Raw genomic sequence first — 24,312 nt, forward strand, 5'->3', positions numbered from 1 at the left:
GTATAACGTTTTGGTAGCGGGTGCAACTGCAATATTTGGTGTGCTATAACGCCCCATGTTTCCCTCAGGGAATTCCTCCCCACTCATTATCCCTGTAGTTATTACTGTCATTTTTCAACTCGTTATTTACTCTGAGAAGCGCTGATATCACGACATCTTCTAGGGCCAACTTTAAGATTAGGGATGAAGAATTTTTGGGATCAAGTGAGATTTTCGCGGATTTGGTTAATAATTGAAAACAGACTTATGTAGGCTTCGAGATTTTTTTTTGTTTTTTAGTTATTGAGTCACGTTTATTACTTTCTAAATAAGTATCTGTGTTTTTTTTAAGAAAGAACATAAATATATTTTGGAAAATAATAATGGTGTTCTATTTATTATTTACCAAATTTCATAACGTAAAAAGTTTTTAAGGTATATTTCTCATAAATGAAAAACGATTCAAATCCAGTGTCACAATGTTAAATCATAATGTCAGTAGATGATAAGGAAAATGTCAACTTGACAACCGAAAGAAAAATAAGTTTCTTCCTAACTTATATAAGCATATTTCAAACATCATCAAAATGAACAATATCCTGGAGACTGCGTCGTTTAGACAAATGACTCGAATTAATGTCACTTTCAAACGCAATCATAATTAATTTTGTTTATTCGATTGAAAGTTAGGTTTTGTTTTCAAATATTTTTATTATTTTTAAACATTATAATAATACTTTTTAAAATGAATTTTAAACTTCACTTATAGATATAAAATTTATTAACCAATAATATAGTTCCATTATTTTGTTAAATCAACTCCTGTGAGATTATTTTCTTTTAAGACTAGAAGATTGTACCTAGCTAAGCTCTTACTCATGTTAGATAATTTTATCTAGTCCTTTAGTACTCTTATAGGCTAGTCATTCTAGCCGATGGCCGAGTTCCCTATTCAACTTCAATATGAAATTATTACCATCCGATTTTATAATATTTCTTTCTATATATAGAGTAATAGTTATTATAGTTTTAAAAGTTATCTGGTTTTAGTGATATCGAGTACGTGTTTTCTGTTGAAATGATTGTTTTACATTATTTCTATTATAATAAAAAAAAAAAAATGTAATTTTTTTTAAATCTATTTAATATGGCACTGATTGTGGATTTTTCTGCTTTTGATATTATACCTTCTTTTAAAGTATTACAATATTAATATTTGTAGTTTATTATTGGTGTGGCTTAAGAATTTAAATTTTTGTAATAAAGAAAATTGTCTGTCAATATTAATGATTAATAACAGCTGCAAAATTATATCTTTAAAGTTCATTGGTACATTAATTATTCTTAAAAGCTCCACTGGTTACTCAAATAAGCGGAGACAACACTTTGTCAAACATCAATTACTTTCTGACAATGATCAATGATGAAGAGGTCCCGCGGTTTCTCGCTTATGGGGGTCTTGATTTCGATTATGACATTGCGTTTTGGTTTGCGAATTTAATTTTTTTTTTAGTTTGAACTTTTATTAAACATGGCTCCAGTTTCAAAGTTCAAATGTAATAAGCATATCTTTTGATTTTTAATAGGAATATGATTGGCGTTTCGAATCCAATATTGTAGTAATTGGATACGTAATATTTAATACTTTCGTGTTAGTAAATACGCTGAAAAAGTCAAAGCGGCCAGACCGCCTCTAGTGAATAAATGATTAGATGAATTAGACATCGTTAGGTCAATAGCCGACCATATATCACTAGATATTTATCGTGTACAATAGGTTTTTATATAATATTCTAGAAAAAAACTAATAATAAGCAAGAAGTATAATATCAGTATTACTTACGAGTAACGTAAAAGTAATAACTAATTGCAATAATGTTGCCATTGACTGAAAACCATACAAAACAGGACCTTGCCATGGCCTTTAAATCACCCTACCGCAATATGATAGGGCGAACATTTATAAAAGGGCCACATAATGGATTCGCGGCCACTCGGAATACGGGTTGTAAATATTTTATCTATTTGATTGACGGACGAGCGCGAGCGCTCCCTGGCGTGTGCATTGGGAAAATGACTCTACGTTGCCATTTGCTGATGCATTTGTTCAACTCTGACAGCTCTTATTGGATGTTAGATCTAATATACTTCAGAGAATAAACTGAAATGTGTTTTATATACAAAATCTCAATTTAATTTGAGTCATTATTTATTTAATATTAATTGATAATAATTCAATTTCAATGATAAAATGTCCCATGTTATTTATATATGACTGCAGTAATATGGTATAATCATATATGATCCCGACAATTAATTATCCAGGATCCATAAAGTCGTATACTATTTAATTTATGATATGTTTCCCTCTACAGCCCAGCTGGGACTGGCACGGTTAGTTCAACTACTTAGTAGTTGCAAAGCTCTAAACTGAACACCTGTATTTACCTTTTAAATGAAATTAATAAACATTTAATTTCATACTGCTGAGGTAAAGAAGGATAGAAGTGTCCTGGGATTTCTGGAAAATTAACCCGCCGAAACTCGACCCATGTTGCAAAATATGCAAATGAAGAGGCGACTCATTTGACGAATTTTAATGGATATTTAACTGTGTTAATTATAAAGTTTCAACTCTACTCGATTTGGTACGCTCGTGCTGCAAACTAATACTACTAATAATGTATATGTGAAATGATTTTCTATATTTATGAACGACTACGAGAACTAAAAACTCATGATATTTTTCTCGTCAAGCTAATATTGAAACCGTGAATGTTAATGAGGGCGGAAAAATTTTATTTTTAGACGAAAAGTATTGAGTGTTCATTTATGTTACTTATAACATGGTATATATTTAATAATATAGTGAAGTAGTTTTTGTCAGTGTTTAAATGTGAGCGTTTCAGCATTATTTATAATCAGATAATTGTGATTTCAAAGGTGTGGTGGGAAATAATCCTACGTCACAATGGCATATGCTAATTAGAAACCTGGAAGACATTTGGAATCACAGTCGTAGACCAAGGAGTTTAATTAAACTATTTTGTACTTAGAACATTGAAGCGGATTCTTCTTGCACCGTATTTATTACCTGAAACAAAGAATACATATATAATTGATATGTGATAGGTTAATTTAAAATTTGTATTTTATATAAAGCTTTTGCCTAAACGGTTTATCTGTTGCTTTATAGCAAATGTATTTTGATACTTTATTGTGTACGAATTTTTTTTATCAAATATCAGCTTCACTATAAAATCGAATAACGTTTTTAAGAAAATTGTCTGATGTAATTTCTCTCCGTTTTTATACATTAAATTGGATTTGAAGCACACTTCTCGTTTAATTTGTGGTGGTTAGTTAATTTATATCCTGGCGTATCTACTAGAAGGCAAGGAAGAGGTTCACATCGAAACTCCCTTAAGATTAATTTACCGAGGTCCTCTTTAACTTTAACTCGTTTGCTTCTGACCAAATTCCCAGCCGGCCCTTGGAGTTTAGAATTAAATTTAATGAAATAAATTTAGGGGATCAGTAGTCGGAACTTGCGCCTAGAGACCGGCTAGCCGTGGCCCAAGTGTGGCCGTAATATGTCTTCGTAGTGTTGAAAGTTAAAACGATATAAATGAGTATTGGTCGAAATGATTACCTGCCTCTTAGTTTGTAAAAATGAAAAGTAAGGATTCATTCAATTTCAATGTTTGAGTTGATACAGAATACAAATAAATGAGTTTTTATTACCATAAAATTGGGAATCATTAATAAATGTTTTGCTATAACTTAAATTATTATCATTCAGGAACACACGCTGACGTTTTGTAACAGGACAGTGAAGTTTGTAATTACATTTGTTATTTTGTAATTTAATCAATATTATTGTTAACATAAATTGTTTATTAAATACAAACAAACGGACATGTTGGAAGAAGACCTATAAAATCTTTTAAAGGTATTTAGGGGGTTTGTATAAAGAAGTCGTACAACTACCCTGTGTCGAATTGTAGTGACGAATCACAAAATAAGTCGACATATATCGCCATGTCGTTGGTACAAGCTGTGAGGTAATATAGTGAATTTTTTATTCACTAAACATGAACCAAATTATTTAAAAATTGCAAGTCTCAACACAGAGTAATGGGACGGAATGAGTTACAACTTAAGTGTCAATTCTGGCTATTTGTTGAGTGTTGCTGTTGTGGAGTAAGAGGGAAATTAAAAATTGAAAAACGCCGCCATGATGCCCGTGGCGTTAATGGCTGTACATAATAAATAAAGCGGGCCGCGTAGGCTTATGTGGGACTCGAGTGGGGGGAGTGGTCGGGATCGCGAATGGCCTCTCTTAGTGACATCTGAGACGGGCCCTTTGGAGAGCGACTTTCGTCTCTGCCTGTTTCATATTGCCCAGCCCGTTGCTTGAGAGATCCTTCACTTTGATTTAACAGAAAAAGGCCGGTTTGATGTCAGCAATGCCTTTTGTGCTTAAAGGTCGAGAGTCAAGAATGAGTACGATTAGACATACTTATGTGATATTAAATTCAAACAGATTAAATAATGGCTAATAGTGTCATTAAATATTTGGGCAATAATATAAAAAAAAATGAAAAAATTATTTATCAGTTCAAGGTGCCGAATCAACCGTTCTGATATCTTTAACCCCTTCGCGAAACACAAATTAACCCTTTAGTACGAAAACGGCCATCTTGTTTTTATTGTTACGCGCGTCAGTCTGACATCTGACAGGCAGCCATTTTGAAAAAAGCTCGAGAGCGGCTTTCTTCCGCATCGGTGGGCCGTCATGAGAGCTATCGTGGCGACACCCCTTTCATTTTACATACACTGCACTCATTGTTTTTAAGGAGTTGTACATACGTGTAGCCTTTGTATTTAACGCTTCCTGATGATCTATCTATCCAAGAAGCCAACGAAACAGTTTTAAGTAGTTCATATTAGTTTTCGTAGATATCCCTGTATTTCTTTAGTCTGTGGCACCGAACCTCACTTACAGACACGCTAGCGTCTGTTTGTTTAGTAATAGAAGAATAGGAAGTGAATTTTTGTTTGTGCTTTTATTAGACTCTGTGATATTACAATAGGTTACTATAAGGACGAATATGTATGCGTATACAAAAGGGTGCTGTTGCATAAAGGGCACCTAACGACTAAGTATAAGGTAAGGATAGCCTCAATGACTTTAACGATCTACTTAATGAGCGGAGGCACTATTTTAACTCACACATCCTTATGGAGACTCATTAATCTCGAGACTCTTATTCATGTTTTTAATCAAAAGGAAATGTATCGTTTTGTCACTACAAAATGAATCATTTAATTACTGTGGAGTTATTTTTAACTAAAAATAATGTAACATAAATAAAAAAACCAAATCCAAACGTAAGCGTTTTGATTCACTTTGCTGTATACATCGAAACTTCGTTCTAATTTTTATTTGAAGAGACGTGCCGATACATAATTTACCTACCCAAAGCCTTTTTTCTGCGAATTACGGAAACGGTACGAGGGCCGTCATTTGCACTCAGTAGTTACTTTGTACGTTCAACAACATAACAAAATATTTGGCGAGAATTTTAAACCTTATGTATTACGTTTTAAGAACTCAGTGCCAAACGTGAGTTCTGCTCCCTTACCACTTATTGTTTTAATTGCTGCCCCCGAGAGGTGGGAGGATCTAAACTCTTAGGATTTGTATATATCGAGTTCTAGTGGTACTTTCTCATTTGGTCCATATACAAAACGTAATATGTACACATATGAAAATCTCAACGACTGTTAACTTTTCTTCAGATTTATAAAAACGGAGTAAGGATGTAAGGGTATTTCAACAAAGATGGTCATATTACAGATAGCATATCAAAATATATATTTGGTAAAATATTATCCGGATATAAAAGAAATGTATGAAGTAAATTAATTGGCGAAAATATTTTTATGCTATAAATAAATTATCTATATTTGAATATAAAGCAAAACAATATCGCCGTTGGCATTTTAATATAAATGTTAAAAAGCCAATCAGTATCCCAAATGTTTTTTTATTCAGCTATCGAATAAACATTGTACTCTAAATAAAATGTAATTATAGCACTACAATGGGCCTGACATGTAGCGAAATAGCCCGGCGGGTAGAAAAACATGGGGTTGGTCTTGTGAAAACAATCCGACTAACATTATCCAGATTTATTAAGACATAGCCCTTATTTAGAAACATCAGTTTGATATATTGTTAAAAGACATTAATGTAGCTAACGTGACATTCTAAAAATAATTATCTTCATTTCTTTGTTGTTCACAATGCAAAATATATTTCGAATTTGTACAGATATTAAGAATTTAAATACTAAAAGGCTCTAAGTGTGCATCTTCAGTCTGGTTGTAAATCAAAGGGTGGTCTAGTGCCAAAGGCCCTTGAATGTTACTTCGAATTGAGAGGGTTTTATCCTGTATATTACATCTGGATGTACATATATACCAGCCGATGAACACCCATTTATGTGTATTTACGTATTAATGAATAATCTTTTCTCTAATAAACTACATCACCTTAAATGCGACGTACATTTAGATAAATTTATTAAATGTTCTTGTTTTTCCAATATCTATTTCTTTGGTGTCTAAGGTGGCGTATAAAAGGAAAAGGTGAAAAATAAACAGCCTTAAGGCAACAACGGTGTCCACTCAAACAATTTGTTTGGTTCCTTTTGGAACGGATTGTTTGTCCAATTGTCAATACAAGTGACAAATAAACTTAAACGAGAACGAAGATTTTATAAATTTTTGCTATCCTACGATAGACATAATTTTGATTGCTTTATTTTGAAAAAAAAAATCGTTTATTTGTCGCCTTATTTAAATTATTAGACTGCATAAGTTCAAGATCACCTTGTATAGAAAGCAAAAACCTTATATTAAAAAACCTCTGTTAACTATTTTCGTGCGTGTGTTTTCATTAGTTGATTTTTTTATTTTAATTCCACTTGGAACGCTTCAGACATATTAAAGACTTTTTTCTAAAAAAAAGATAATTAAACATACAATTTTACAATATTCATTTTGGTGGTGATTATTTTTCGTAATGTCATCCTATTGATTTTCATAAATTTAAGAACCAATCGTCAATATTAAATTACAAATGAAAATATTGATTTAGAATCCGAAAACTTATTGTACATAAGAAACTTACAACTAAACCTTTCTAACCCTACCTCTATAAATAAAACGGTGGTTTTGCCAGGACCTTCGATCACTAATTAAGCCGAACTGTAAAGTCACATAAATAACAGTTCAACTGTAAAAAAAACAAGTAGAAACTACTTAGCAGCTTGACTAATCGCTATCAATGACAGCTGCGAAGTGTTTGGCATAGCTTCCTTACCGCAAAACCGATATAGAACTAGTACTTTAGTTAAAACGTAAAATAGTTTTGATTTACGCAAATGTGTTTTTAGATTTACAACAGCATGCACATATGCACTTTAGAAGATAGCTCGTTTAGTAAAGTTGTCTCTGTAAAATTATAAGTAACTTAACATATAACGTCAGCAGTAAACTGTGGTGAGTAACAAGAGTAATGATATATAAGATATTCACAACTACATATTTAAATGAAACAATGGTTTTCGGATATACCACGAGATTTATTACATAAATTTACATTTTACCCGACGTTTCGATTATTTTACAGCGACCGTGATAAGCAGACCAGATAAATTTCCATAAAAAAAATTATAATTGCGTAGTATATCCTAAAATCATAGTTTAATTTAACAAATATATTCATATATATACTGCTCAAGACGGGTTGGCGATTTCTATCTTATAATTTGAAGTTATAAGACCAGGTTTTCTCACGATGTTTTCCTTCACTGTCCGTCAGAATGAAAATAGAATAGAATTAATAGAATTTACAACAATCTAAAACCAACATAATTTTTTAATTACCTTAACAAAAAATGTACTATTGCATGTACTTGAAATTTTATTTGATAAATAATGTGGGATAATCAGGACGTTAAGAACATCTCAAGAACAAGTAAATAATGTTTAAGTCGATGTAACATTAGCAATCCTAGAATTCCTGGAGCCCCCAGTTTAAACATAAACTCGTATATCTTAGACAAGGCAGTTCATTTGCTTCACGCCTCATAGCCGCAAATAAATCACCAGCCCCACAGATCGAGTTGAGTGAAAATTGTAATAGCATTTTGTAATGTGGATTTGCTAGCATCACGAACGTCTTACGTCTTACATACAACTTATTAGCTACATCAACTGTTAGCTTGCATCCAACCTGCATTACATAGTCAGCAATTTACTACCCGCGTAATATAAATTACCCATATTACATTGATGTTATTATTCTAGAAAGAAATACTTTAATAGAATATTTTTACTCATTACATAAAATTTTAAAGAAATTGCAGATACTTGGCTAATTTAAACTTGATAAACATTGTTTAACTACAAAGATAATCCTGTCGAAGTGCAAAGCAAAACGGACGAATCCCGTTCCACACACGGTCCAGCTGCAGACTAACTTTCTTTGTTCCTTCAACTATTGTTTGGAGTTAAACTTACTGGATGCCGAATGGACCGCGCTGACTACAAGAAATTGTTTCGCGAGTTTCCTAGAGGAAAACATTTCGCAAAACAGCATAAGCAATTTGCTTAGCGCCTCAGCTTACTCTGACCGATTCATATTTTATGGGCTAATGTGAGTTTAATTGCCGTTTCTGTTAATCCTTGAACATTTCAACATTCTTTGTTTACTTGGAGCTTACGCAGATGTTGACAAATATGATTTTAAACTTAGTTTCTGTTTATTGTTGTCTTTATTGATTTCCGAGTAGTTTTAGTTGGAGAAGTTTTACTTAAAGATTAAAATGTATTTATTTAATAAATTTTGCTTCATCAACGAATGTACAATTTCAATACGAGTGTTTAAGTGTTATATTTCAAAAACTGAAACATTTTGTTTAGTTGCAAGGAGAATTATATCCTGGACAAAAATAATTGACAGTCTAAAACACCATTTTTCTTTTGGTTTTGAAGGGAAATTCCTTTTTTTAATTGGAAGCATTGCAGTTTATTCTGTATAAGTAGATTTAATAATGGCATGAACTCAATAATATCCTAATATGACACACATGCAAAGAAACCGAATTGAATGTTTCGATGATCCATAAGACATTAGGCTATTTATCCCCTAAGTGGATGTCACAAATTCGTCACAGATTACATAATAACATTATCGGTAAGTGATGTATGAGTTTCTTTTGTCGTTGCGTTATCGTTTTTGTAAGACTGTGGTACACTAATAGAAACATTAACGTGACTTGCGGGAGAGTTGTGGGGGAGGAATACCCACTTATAAAACTATAAAGATGTTCTCAGTGGATAAACAATTGTTACCGAATATGTTGAAAAAAAATAATAGTTATATGTATAAACATTGCATGGATAAATTGTAGGAAGGATAATGTTAGAAACTTGGGATTCAGTATAGTATATATATACTTCATTAAAAATATATATTAAAATGCATAGTGTCATGCTAATATTCCTATAGTTTTTGCTAAAGTCAATATCAAGTGATATAGGAATACTTGTCTTTTGTACACATAAGCAGTTCTGCGTATTATTAAAGATTCTGGTTACAAATATAGAAATACTATAGGTCATGTTGGTAAGATAAACACACAAATTATCGTTTTAGACGACTTCGAAGTCAGATGATAAAATTCTGTCCAAGGATGAACATTTATTACGAAAATAATTTTAAAATAAGCTACATTGGAACAAGCAATATATTGCGCTTGGATTAGAAGGAAATTAAAACTTTGTTTGTTAATAACAGCAATATATTATGAACAGCTTCAGACACAGCTGAGACCGTTGCACACAACTTTTTATATTGTTCCCAGATTTCGGTAATGCGGTCTCGTTAAATATAATTATTTATCGCTTATAAATTTCTTATATTTGTCGAGAGTGAAGTTTCGTTTTATAATCATTAAATATAATAATCGCATTCATAATTAATAATGTTGAAATTAATTTCGTTCAAAGTAATAAAAATCATTAAAATATCCCTTAAAATTTTCCTTTTGCAAATTAAGATATTATGACGGATTATCCTTTTGTCAATAGAAAAGCCTGCAAAATGGTATAATGTCTTAAAACACAAATAAAACTCAGGACTACAAGACGTTTTGTTTATGTAAATTAAGGATGACGAAGCTACAAAATCGGGTAAGAATTTGTTACTCGACATAAGGCGGCCGTATAAAAATGTTTTGTTTTTCCTAATTGCTTTGAGTGGCTGCTTAGCTCCAGCAAGTCATTGTTTTCGACGTGCAAACGGTAAAGGGAACATTTTGGGCAACCTTGCGAAAAACAGTTACAACCAATATAAAAATAATAGATTGAACGAGCGTTTGTTGTTTGCTGACTTTGAAGATTTAAGTGGATAATGGAACTTCAATTATTAAAAATATAATTTTGTTATGAATTTCCCTCATATTTTTAGAGATTGATTAGAAACGTAAATGGTAGAATAAATATTTCTTGGGATAAAAGCGATCTTTCATTACATTAACGGAAATCAGTTTGATAGAACCAATATTAATCCAAAGTTTAAAATTAATATTTTATTACAATTGAAACGCTTATTTCTCCTATTGGAAAGTGCCGAGGAACAAAGCCGATCTCGATCTGTATAGCTGCCTACAGAAACAATCACTCAAATAGGCTGTTCTTATTGAATATTAATCGCTATTTTCACTGAAGAATGGGTATAATCTAAACGGAGAGACTTTAAACGGAGGAAATAAATTTGTAATGCAAAGTAAGAAATTTCACTCCAATGTTACTGATAAGAAAACGCTTTTATTTAGAAAGACCCTTAAAGCAAAAGAGTCTATCATTTTGGTTTTCGATGACGTCTATATGAGGAAGAATCGGAGAGTCTAGACGAATATAATCCAGTGACGCTCGAACAGTTTCCCGTCGAGCCCGTAAGGCGTAGGTATGCCGCAATTTATTAGCCTTGCAAATTCGACGCACCCTCTATGAAATATAGCGATGGTCGCATCAACCTTGTGACGGCCGACGGTACCAGGATTACACCCTATTTTAGCTCTAATTAAAAAGCCATCAAAGACTTTTCAGTCATTAATCATGAACTGTTAACGTCGAATGCCGACTACCCCGGCTCTGAGAACTGAGCTAAAAAGAAGTATTTGGGATATTAACAAAATACCTAAATATTCCGGCTTAGAAGGGTGGATCAAGTTTTACAAAAAAAAAAAAAAAAAGAGATTTAGCGGGGTTTTGCGGCGGTATCTTGAGTTGTTTTTAGCCGTTTAAAGGATTGGAAATCTTTCTTTTTAAACACGAATAATAATGCCGGAGATATTTTAAGCTTTATAATTGACTCCAGTTTCCATCTCCCGTTTTTATTTCAAACAGCTGAGAGTTAAAATTATATTTCCATTAAGACATCGGAAGAAACAAAATGATGGTAAATTAAAATCAATTATTTGTTATATTTTATTTTGGAAGTAAAAATATTTTCAAATACATTTCATGACGTTTGTTCTATTTAAGTTCTAAAAGGCAACAATTTTGTGCTCTAAATCCGTGATAACCCTACTGTCGATGGACTGTCAATTGCTACCGCTTTAATACGAAGGATAACGGGATGTGGAACGATTATCTAAACAATCAGAGTGACCGCTGCTACCAATCACCGTCTGTTTACCACTTTCAATCAAATCTACGTAATTTGTATTCTAAACTAGGTCAATCTGAATTTATAATAGAATATTTAGCTCTGTTTTTTTAATATACAATTATTACTACCGTAATTTCCTTTTACAGTAAGATTTAAATACTACATTATTAAATAAAGAAAATATAAACTATATTGAACTAGGAGGATATTAAATAAAATTGAGTTTTATAAGCGAACGAAATTGAAATTCGTGCTAAGTCTTTCGCAGGTCGTTTGTTCTACTCGACTTTATCATGAACTGGGTTTTTAATAACTCAAAAGAGCTTATTTAAGCCTACTAAGTTATTTCAGGTTCTTTTGAAGATTTCAAAGTTTTTATAAGCCTTAAAGTTTTTGTTTTATATACATTTATAAATAAAAACATTAATTTATGATATTAATCATTATCATTACACCTATTATGTTGTACATTGTTCATAAGTTTACACGGGATTCAAGAGACACTCGATTAAATTAAGCTCAAATAGGATTTTGGCAGGTGTTAGAGTAAATCGCATCTCCACTAATACGGAATCCGACAACGTGATAAAGGGGTCATTGTTTATGTAGTGCCATAACCGATATCAATCGTGATTTCGATTCGTATCGAGTGCTATCAGAGTATTCTCGATCGGTCTGCATGTACGCACGTCCTCTCAGTACGTGATATTGGCATCAAAAACAGATGTCTGGTGTACAGAAATCACTAGACTTTATATACATACAATGTAAAAAAACAAATGTCACTAGATAAAATGCTTTATTCGCAATTGTTCTAAGGGAATTATATTAAAATAAACTAAAAACAAATGTCATTACTATCCTAGAAGTGTAAGTTCTACTTTTTTATGAATGTATTATACTTTTTTATGAATGTATTATATAGTATCAATTACTATCTACGCTATGTTTAAATATCCATTTGTAAGTATGTACATATAATAAAAATTAAGTACACAGCATTAGTATTATGTGTTAAAAACAATTTTAATATATTGTTGAATAGAGCAAAGGAAGTAATTTTTTTTATTGTTGTTTTGTGTTTCATGTTAGGTATAAAATTACGAAGCTGCTTCTATGAAATATATATTTTGAAAATAATAACATATTTTAAAGTCATTGAGTAGTGTGTCCTGGTATGTTACAGCACATTATTTTTTCTTAAACATGAAAAAAGTTTGGATCCTTTACTAGATAAGTAAAATTGTTTTAAACTTAAAACGATAAAAGTATATATGTACATAAATATTGTCTAGTTGACCTACCCATTTATGTTATCGAGTGGATCGCATTCAAAAATAAATGAAATAGTTATGTTGGGATGGACTATTTTATTTTATTAGTATTTAGTATTCAATAAAAATTACACATATAAATAAAAAAAACGAAACATGTATTCAGTGTCATCTCGGAAGCAGATATTAAAATCTGATAGACTTTAATCATAATTATTAAATACGCTTTAAAATACATTTGTAGATCAATTGTATAATTTGCTGTGTAAAATATATGTACTAGTGTACATATTTGTGTATATGTGTATGTACATTTTGGAGGTTATAACATTTATTTTATTTCATAAAATTTCCGATGATTTTAAATCTCGAATGTCTTTCCAATTTCATGTATGAAAGCCGTACATTCCTAAAGAGCTTCATTATAAATATTTCTCTGATACATATAACGCGGAACTTAAAAAAAAACTGAAATACTAGACTTCAATTAAACATTCGATGAATAAAATTTCACCAACGAGTTGCCTTTTATGACACATAAATATATTCAGCTAGCGAAAAGAGGACGACTTTTCTGACGAAATATTCGAAAATATATGTAAGCTATAAGAATATTCAGATTTATGCTTACTGTTACAAGTTAATTTTGGGTATTCATCAAAAAGTGTTCACTCCATCCAGATTATATCTGTAGTGTTAATAAAGAATAATTATTATATTATTTGTAATTAATTCTATAATTCTAGAAGATTTAGATTAGAACTAGATTAAGCCTCATCATAATAACTGTTTACTGCACACTGTTAGCACTAAAGATGTTTATTTTATTATGTAACATTAATGCAATAACTGGCCCAATTAAGTTAGTACATAGGATCGTATGTGGTTATGACAGTACATTGTTCTTGGAAATTGATATGGAATATAATGTTATTGGACAAAATTTTCTTATAAGTGACACATAGTTCTAATATTAATGAGTTAATATTATACATATTATATATATGACAATTTCTTGTCGAATACCTATGACTGTAACTCGAATCAACTAATTTCCGTGTAATTATGATTATAAATTTATGAGTAATGTTACTCGAAATAAATAAATATATGACCAAAAAATCTGCACTATTAAGAAGCTGAACTGTAATATTTATACAGAGGCTACATTTATATTTATATACATATAGAAAAAATACTGAAGGGTCTATTTGTTATGTAGAAATTTAATGAACACACTATGACTAGTGTGCAGTAGGTACTGTATCCGATACTTTGTGACTTTTAAAATATTACGATTGACTGTATGATGGGTTATTTATAAATTTTTATAATATCATTGTATATCGTATACCATAGGTTAATTTCTGAACAACAAAATATTTTTTAACAAAAGTAACATATGGCTGAATCGATTAAAAAAATACATGTTTTATAACAAAACATTATCAATGTAATTGCTTTAGCACATGTCGTTAAACTTTCGGATGGAGTTAATAGCAGCAAATAAAACCCTAAAACTCACAATAGGAAATAGCCTTACAAAGCCAAACCAATAACGCAGTTGATAGTTATAGTAGCGTGATCCCAAGCCAATTACGTTACTTCGAGGGAACAAAGTAAAAAAAAAATATACAACAATAAACTAATATAATTTAGAGGCAGCGACGAGTGAAGTCGTTACCTATTTGTTTCGGGGGACGGCTCTAATTTAATGAAGGATTCGGATTCATTTCCATCATTACCGAATTGAATATACAGTATTATTATAAAAGCCCTTGCTGAGAAAACAATGAATTATTGAATGTACTGTTGTAACTATACCTTAATGTTTGGAAGTTCCCCTGTAACTATAATTGAATCTGTCATCATCACGCTTGATTCATATTATTGTAAAATTTATGTAATGAATTTTAAAATACATTACAAATATATAGGAATGACTCTCAAAAGCCTCGAAGCGAATCTGATAGTGACGTTTTTTAATTAATTTTAAGACAACCTTCAGGTGAGGCTTTAACTAATCTCATTAACACATTTTCCTGTTACATAGATGTTTGAAATATATCAACCTCACTCTTATATCATAGAATGTCGTGAATGAAAATTAGTTGTAAGCGGTTCAAATGTGACTATTATTTGTCATGTATTTTCTAAGTTTTAATAAAATCTCTTTTTTGTTTTCAAATATGAGTTTCCATTTCCATCCATTGGACTAATGGAAACTCTACCAGCTTTTAAAAAAACATATATAATAAAATTGCAGACAATCGAATCTAATATTCATGACTACTTTTAAAAGAAACGTAAATATTTCTAGCTTTTCAACATTATCGTCATGATATCTGTGTAAGGATTTTTTTGGTTAAGTTTGCTTCCTGTATGTTATTACCTTTTGCATTATGTTTAAAACTGCCTGACCAGTTGGCTTTGTTTGTTTGTCCAGGTAAAGAAATTTTTTTAAAAACCTTATCTTCATTACACCCATCTGCTCCAAGATTGCATAAAATTCTTTGAAGCTATTCTTTTCAATATTACAGTTCTTAAGTTACTTTACATCTAAAAATTGTAATGTTGCTGTCAAATAAGGTATTTCATGAAGAGATAGGATTTAAAAAGTTTTTCTGTTACATACTAATATAAATCTTTGTGTATTTTGTAAAAACATTTGCAGATTGAAATAAAAAAAAAATGTAGATTTTATAAGGTTTTTGAAAGTCGAATTCATTCAATATTAATATTTTTTTATCTGTCCAGGGGTTTATATATATGTAAAGTCATTGTAGTGAAGCAATTTTACACTTTTTTAAACCCTTCAGTTAATAAACTATATATAGCTATGTATTTATGTATAAAATATTTTACATTAAAAGTTAGAAAGGAAAGGACCCAGATTATAGAAATGATATTATTATCTATAAAACTTTGTTATAGCTCCGTAAGGACGTTTTAGGAATTATAAAATAAAGATATTATGACTCAGTTCTGTTAAATTAGTTTCCAATAGTGTGTGGGAGTCCCATGTATTGACAAAACCCTAAGCAGTACAATATATGCTGTACACTAAATATAAATCGTAACTTTCCTTTTACAAGGTCATTAGGGAAATTGGGATCGTTAATTTATAAAGGCCCCCTTTAACTGCTTTGCTATCGACGAATTTAAATCAGTAATCCAGCGGTTTGTTTTATAACAGTGATATAAATTTATATGATAGTAAAGAATAATGTCGTGAAACGATTCTGTATCACAAATTATATGAAACCTTTCTAATGATATGATTGTAAATTTAAATGACCTATAAATAGGTTATTTAATGATTCATCCATTTTGAAGTAGAATTCGGGTGACATTTATTTTATTACTTAAAGTTATAACCATGATCTGAATACGTATATACATATATAAATAATAAATATTGAATTGTAAGTTTTTTTGTTCTTTAAGGTCGAATTAAAGACAACTATAACTTGATTATGTACTTTTAACTCTATGTTTTTATATATCATGTAAATTTTTCATACGCTTGTCATATATACATAGTCTATCTTATTAGCCCAGTACATAGTAAAAGGGTAGTGGGATATTGAACTGGGTCGGGGATGGAAACACATCTTCAATAACCAGTTAACGTCAACGTTTTGTGAGAATATTATGATACTTCCTATAAAAGAACCTAGATACTGGCTCACATAATGATATTTAAGATTTTCGCGTGTATTCATGTAAATAAAACGAAGGTTTTCGGATATTACTACGCGTTTTTCCTCCCGTCTGCCTGTGAAAATTTCAACTCGTCTGTGCGTGATCACGGTTGTTGCAAAGGAACCGAAACGTCGGGATTATGTAGTTATAAAATAATAAAAAAAAACGCGTAGTAATATCCGGAAGCTTTAGTTTTATTTTATAGATACTAGCTAATAGGATGCAGAAAATTTATTACTTAAGTGTAAAGAAATTCCACATTAAATTAAAACTGAGCAGAGTACTTTACTTACGTCAAATATTTGCTAATCAAACATTCTTGTAACAAACAAAAAATAATTACAAATATTTTTCATCTCTCTTATGTTTTGGTTCGAAGTGTCAATAGTAACACGAACGGTTGGTATTGAGTTACGTATAAAAAAATAAATAAAGGCGTATAAGTGCCAAAACAAAAGGACGCCGATTCAGTTAGATCGAATTACTTTTGATGAAATGCATTCGTATGGACCCTGTGCGTGTATTGATTGAACCAACGCCTTTTCTTTGAATTTGAGACAAGCTAGTATTGTAAAGGATTATGATTATTATTATATGAGTGACAGCTGTGGTTGAAATGGTACTTTTAAAGGGAAGTCCATAAAGCATCCCACAAGCGTTTTGAAGATCAAAAAAATTCATATACAAATGTGGCAAAAATTTATTTAATAGCAGTATCTAGGAAATTTAATTCAAATATCGAACTAATTTCATCTATCGCAAACATTTTTATTTTTTTTAATTTAAAGCACATTACAAAATTTAAACCTACAAATTCGAAAAGGCTTAATAGAAAGTAGTAAATAAATATGAATTGCGGCTAAATAATTTATAATTCTGACGTATTTCTGGAATGTTTGTTGTCCAATCAGTTTGTTTCTAACTGCCGTTATACACATTTCGTAGAAGCATAGTATAAATATCGGGTATCACGAACAAATAGAATCGTCTACATTGAATCCAAAGCTTAATTAAGACTAGGAACCGACAACGGACTCTAATTAAACTTATTTCATTATTTCCACGAGAGAAATTGTAAAGTTAAAAAGTATGATGTAGATACTTCTACTTTATTTTTCTGACAGCAAGTAATCAAAATTTTTATAACCCAGACTTATCGTATCTGATTCTAAACATTACAATTATCTTAGAAAAGAGAGCTTATTAACGTTTTTTTTTTTTAAATTAAATACTAAATAGTAGTATTCCATTCTGAAATAATATTTTTAACTGTATTTCCGTCTAACGCCCAGGTGTTGAAGGCTACACTGAGAGATTATACTGCGATAATTTAACTTAAGCTAAGTGCTAAATATTAAATGTTCTCTTTACTAGTTATTTTAAAAACGTTACCGCACTGAAATGGAATAAAATTAACATTGCAAATGCTACTTAGGCAACGTTGTGTAAGCCCTGAGTACATTGTTCATTTTCACAAGATCTCCATAAACTTTATTCTTTTGGTAAATTTTTGACTAAGAATAAATTAAACATTGAAATTAAGCATCTGCTGCGTCACAAAATATACTGAAAAAGTTAATATGTCTATTTTTAAAGTTGGAAGTTAGATAAATGTAGTGTTTTAATAATTTATAGAATATGAAATATTATCATGCGTGTGTTTGACGCTCAATTGTGCAAAAATTAATTAAAAAAAATAGATTTTTTTTTTGTTAGGTAGAGAGTTGAAATAATGATACATACCTTACATTCAAATTTATAAGCGGAATTAACACGTGAAGTTATGAGACTACATCTGATATACCACGTTTTTTTTTGTCTCACAAATCATAATTCCTTCAAAATTGAAAACTCTGGAGTGTAATCTTTATTTAATATCCTTCGAATTGAATATCCTACGACGCCTTAAGAGGGATAAAGGATTCGACAATAGTCCAAGATTAGGCACCTAAAGGCATACGGGTAACTTACGTTGGCAAAACGCTATGGTTCAATTTTAGGAAGTATTGACGAATGGGACATGAAAGGGTTTGAGCAGAGATTAGGTAACTTATTCGGCTTCTGCTTTCGAACGTTCTGAGTACAAAGGCTAAAATTTTCCAGACGGGAAGATTTTGGACGCTTATACGAACAATGCTTATAGGCAACATCAACGTAGTGATGACTGTTTTACGACTGGAATTCGCGGATCTCTTTGCAACCGCAATTGTTTTAAAGCGAACAAAGCAGGGCGTTATAAAGTTAATGTGGACGGCTCAAGGTCTGAAGGGGATAGAGTGCTGAACAAAATTTAATTTATATACCGCGGCGATGTAACTAAGGATGCACGGATTAATTTCATAAAAGACGACTTTAATCTAATACTTAAGAGCCTATTTGTGTTCAAGTTTATAAGTGCTTGAACAGAAATTAGTTTTGGTTTTTAAAACATTTTATAGTACCAGATTATAAAAGATTATATTGACAAAAAATATTTTTATAGAGATCGCTTTATTTTTAAGACTTTTGTTATTAAAGAGGTCTTTTTGTTATATTTTATAGTAGAGAATTAAATAATTAACTCAATCTAGAGTCATCAAGATTCCCCACTGCGATTGTTGGTTTTTGCAATAAATCAAATTAAGCTAGCAATCAACAAATCATTTACGCTTACTTTGCAAATGAATTTTGATGTCGATAAAATGAAAACAATTAACAGAACAGGTTTAAATAGTGCATAACTTTATATAGGGCCTTAATTGACTTTTGATATAAATATTTTGTATTAAATAAATATACATTTTTAGAATTATCTGCTAAGCATATATATGATATATGAATGTTTTAAGGAGACATTGCTTTGCTTTTTAAAATATTTATATAAAGTCGTTTAAAAACTGGTAATAGATAAAAAATTCAAGTTTGAATTTTCTAGTGATTCAAAATAGGTACATGAAAGAACTATGAGATATTTCCAGTTACATGAAAACTATATTTTGTAAATACATACTTTATATTGCATTTGTTCGGTCCATTCAAAGTCACGTCTTAGGTTGAAACGCTGAAGAATTTGAACGTCACTAATATTTACAACATTCAGAATGATTTGCGGAATCACCGAAACGTGAAAGCAGCTGAGATAAAATGGGTTGATCAGCCACGAATACCTGAACGTTTGATTCCAAAAAGCGGTTTGACGAAGGTAAGTTTCCTCCCGGCGTCCTTAACCCTTTGTCTCGCGAGAATACAATGGACAATCGCAATACCTACAAGATACGATATGGGACACATTTCTTATATATACGTGACCAAATTTCGTACAAAATGTTTTGTGCCGCGAATGTCTAAAATAAGTAATGTCATCTCCCTTCGGACTTATCCGTCGTGTCTTCTTCTATACGATTTGGGTCGGGTAAAGGTTGTTGATTTTGAGATTTCTTTCTCATCTGACAATATAATACATTCATTTCCAAAACGTTTTATTATTCAATCGACTATTTACTGAGTAAAAACAACGGTCTTTTGAAGTTGAGAGCTAAAAAAGGTCATTTCCATATAGAACATTCGACATTTAGAACTGAGATGTGGTCAGTGGTCAAAGCAACTCGAACTCCGAGTTGTGACTACGCCGGACGTTGGCAGTCGTTCCTTAGTTTATTGTGTGTTTTTTCCCATTCCACTTTGCCTGGCTGAGTGCGTTCTTTCTTTTAAATGCTGCTGATTTAGCTCATTCAGGCTGCCTAGGCTTTCAAGTGGCCATTGATATAAAATATTAAATTCTGCAGATATATGTATATATAATATCGGGTCTGAATGTAAACAAGTATGATGGCATATATTTAAGATCAAAAGTATTTAATAATATATGAAATTTATATAAACAAATAAAAAAATCAATATATGAATGAAAATAAAATATAAATTTCGATTTTCTTTGAACGACTGAACTTTATAGATAAATGCAAAACATTTGTCAATGTAATGACAAGCGTCGTCCATTATTTGACCAACCGCTGAAGAAGCGACCTAAACTTATTCGTCCCTTTCAACGGGCCATCATTCAAGTTTTCAACCCCTGTAATTATCAACATCGCACTAACCCCGTCTTCACCAAAATTGTATGAACGTGCAGTTCAAACGAGACTATTATCATACAGAAGTTTCACTACTTCAAAGACGTAGATTAATAGAGAATTATGTTTGAAAAATGTCGTATATGCATGATATGTGTGCAGCTGACGCCAAAACATGGCATTATGAGGTCCCTAATCTACTTTACGGTCGGTTGGACGGAGCTGTCGATAACAATAACTGACTTAATATGCCCGATAATCGGTTTTGCTATTCGAAAACCTACGTGATTGACACAGATGACGTTTGAGCTAAATAGCTTCAGCACCATTCAAATAGTTTTCCCATTAAGTTTTGAATGCAGAGATGTTTTTGCCATTTATTTTTTTTTCAATATTGATGTGCTGTCGAAAAAATATTATATTTGCCTATACTATATACGCTTTTACCCCTGTGGGCATAAATAGCGTCTATACTTCAGTCGACTGGTTAAGAAACAAGAAGAGGTAATGCTTTTAACATGCTCAATATATATTATTTGTGCTAGGTATGTTGAAACATATATATGTCCCTTCACGTGTCAATCGATCTAGATAAATTTTAGTTACATTGTTAGATTTTTGTAGGTAACACAACCCAATCACTGGGTATATAAACAAATTAATAATTGATAACATTAAGTCTTTTAATACAGTAAACAAAACTTTTGGATCCAAATTTTTCAATATATTAATATGTTTTATGATAGAGACAATATTGTATTAGAACTCATTTCTATTATAAAATATTTTTGTTCTTTTTAAAATATGTTAATATTAAGAAATTAATCTTCTCGTTATTATTATAGACCAACACTCTGAAATATGAATGGTTGCTTAATAAAAACTTTAATTTATTTTTGATTACCAAAATTATTGTAATGAACAGTAAAGTATGTATCTAGGAGATAGCCGTGAATTGTTTTTGGATTACATGAATAAATAAGCATGTAAAATTTTTATTTTAGAACATTTTACAACTTTTACGAATAAACTTTTTACCGATTTTTGATATACACTCTTAATGATCTAAGTTCCACTCATTAACTCCTCGGTGAGCTGTTTTGAGTCACTGTTTAATGAATGTAGTAAAAGTAATAAAATTGTACCTACATTATACGAAGAAGTATTTTGTTACGCGCGATTTTAATTATTTTCTTTCTAATTAAATCTATGTATCATTCATGGTGTATTCTTAAAAATAAACCGAAAGAGTGTATACAAAATACAGCTAACAAAATATGAACCAATCATCTAAAAGAAATTACGGAGTTCTAGGAAATAAACTTTCATAGAGTAACAATAACTACAACTGTATTAAAATCTCCCGACATCAGGGAGGGCAGAGAAACAAAAGGAATGTTTTGTCTCACTTTACCTATTTATAAACATATCCTTGTCTCGCTCTCACATTACGTACCCTTGAAAGCGTCGCGGGCGTGCATGTGTGTGTTGTATACATACAAATGCATACGTAAAAAACATGTTTGTTGCTTACTGCAACATCATGAATCATGGTTCGGTATCTTCTGGGAATTGTGCAAAATTCCTTATTGTATGTGTCATATGAAACACACATTGCTTAACGGTAACATAGCCCTAATTAGTATAGCTTAAACTAATAAACAAATATATAAATTGTATATAACTTACCTCGCTTGTGTCTCACGTTGTATTTGTTTTTTATAACAGGTCCAGTACAGCAAGGTTGTTCATAGTAAAAATTATAAGAACTGTCTATTCCAGTTTGTACTGACTGGGATTGAACCTGCCACTCTACACCGACAAGCACTAAAGCTACCCGCACCAAAGATGTCACGCTCATAGTCCGCATCTTTACACAATCACTCAATGTACGAACAAAACACAGATAGTACGGAATATGTTATTTAGTAGGAATTTAACATTATCGTTCCCTGCAAACTAAATTATAAATGATGATAATCACAAAAAAAAATACAGTCGGTCTTTGAAAATGTTGTAACAAAACTCCAGCAATAAAATTAATAAAGAATTATAGTATTATGTAATTATTATAATGGTCTAGAATTTATATTGTTAATTTTTAGGCCTAAACTTAACTCTTCAGTGCTCCAGCGACGGGATCTGACACAGGTCATTACGACTCGGATGATAAAACACATGACTTCACCTCCAATATTATGCGAACCAATTTTTCATTCAATATTTATTGGTTATTGTGATTGAAACGAAATGATTTATTAGACTGTTCTCAATGGCAAACATTAACTTCAATATTCAACAATGCAACCAATAATGACACAATGCCATGAATGTGCAACACTATACGCCCATCATGGGAGATATTATAATTTTATTATTAAGTTTTTATCTATATCTTTTTGGGGTTAGAAAGCAGTCATGATCTATAAATCAATATAGCATTTATTTATTTTCGCTTGTTAAAAAAACTACGGCTGTTGACCTAAAGGTCGTAGCCATAAATGGCTACAATATAAATTGACGCATCAAAAAGAATCTAATTATTTACATATAAAATAATAATAAAATTTTATAATAAATTAGTTCTATTATCTGTTATAATTTCGTCACATCATCCATATTAAAATATAATCATTCATCTTAAGTCCAAAGAGATGATAATCGCGGGTATCAGTGAATAAATAAATGTCTTCTGGTAAATTTAACCCGAATCCCTTCATCATGTGGCAGATATCGTGAATGCGGTCAGACCCTGGAAGAGTCCTGATGAATTAAATTGATAAACCTCAAAAAGAATTCCAAAAGGGCCGAAAAGGGGATATCTGTGAAAGTTTTGCATGAATATAGTTTATATTTTGTAACAGCTTCATGTAAAAGGTGTAGAGAATAAATTGTAAACTCCCTAAGCTTGTTCTTTAAGCTTGTTTGACTTTTGTTCTTTGGTGAGTGTTTTAAGTTGACTTGATTTTAAGCTTCGACTTTGTCATTATTTTGTAAAATTTGTGATCTCAGCGTGGTAGTAAATATTATATTATTATATCATTAATTTTAATATTTGATATATCATTTAATCAGTTGAGACGTTACTTGTTTATCGTGATCTTTGATTTTGATAATAATTTAAGGATAATACAATCTTCAAGGACTATTACTTTTATAACGTTTAATAAAAACATTATTATATTATGGCAGAAGTAGACGTAGATTCCAAGGGATTTAAAAGTATATAAAAAATCTTTAATTTAAACTCATTGGCATTGTGGGCCCTTAAAATTGATACGAAATGATTAATGATGTAGGTTTAACTTGTGAATGATTTCTTAGACAGATATTTGAGTGTATATAAAATTTTCAATCTCCCCTTTCAAAGCAAATGGGGTTGAATTACTTTTATAAGTTATGTTTATATACATAACCGCGTTGAATCAAGAAGTATGGAACCTATTTATTTATTTAACGATTAGTTTTGATGGTGGTAATAATTTTCATTATATAAAAATATGATTAAGGATGTAAGACTGAGACATTTTAACATTACTTAGTCATTATT

General features: G+C 30.9%; 1 protein-coding gene across 1 annotated transcript in view; it reads right to left on the bottom strand.

Annotated features, from left to right (window-relative positions):
- Positions 1-24,312, bottom strand: part of LOC116770884 (semaphorin-2A-like) — a 79,965-nt gene that overhangs the window by 50,932 nt on the left and 4,721 nt on the right. Inside the window, 1 exon segment of the mRNA XM_061520968.1 lies at positions 22,452-22,714. Within this exon segment, the coding sequence (XP_061376952.1) occupies positions 22,452-22,632 (181 nt within the window). The 5' untranslated portion in view covers positions 22,633-22,714.

Source organism: Danaus plexippus, chromosome 7, assembly GCF_018135715.1.
Source record: "Danaus plexippus chromosome 7, MEX_DaPlex, whole genome shotgun sequence".
Taxonomy (NCBI): domain Eukaryota; kingdom Metazoa; phylum Arthropoda; class Insecta; order Lepidoptera; family Nymphalidae; genus Danaus; species Danaus plexippus.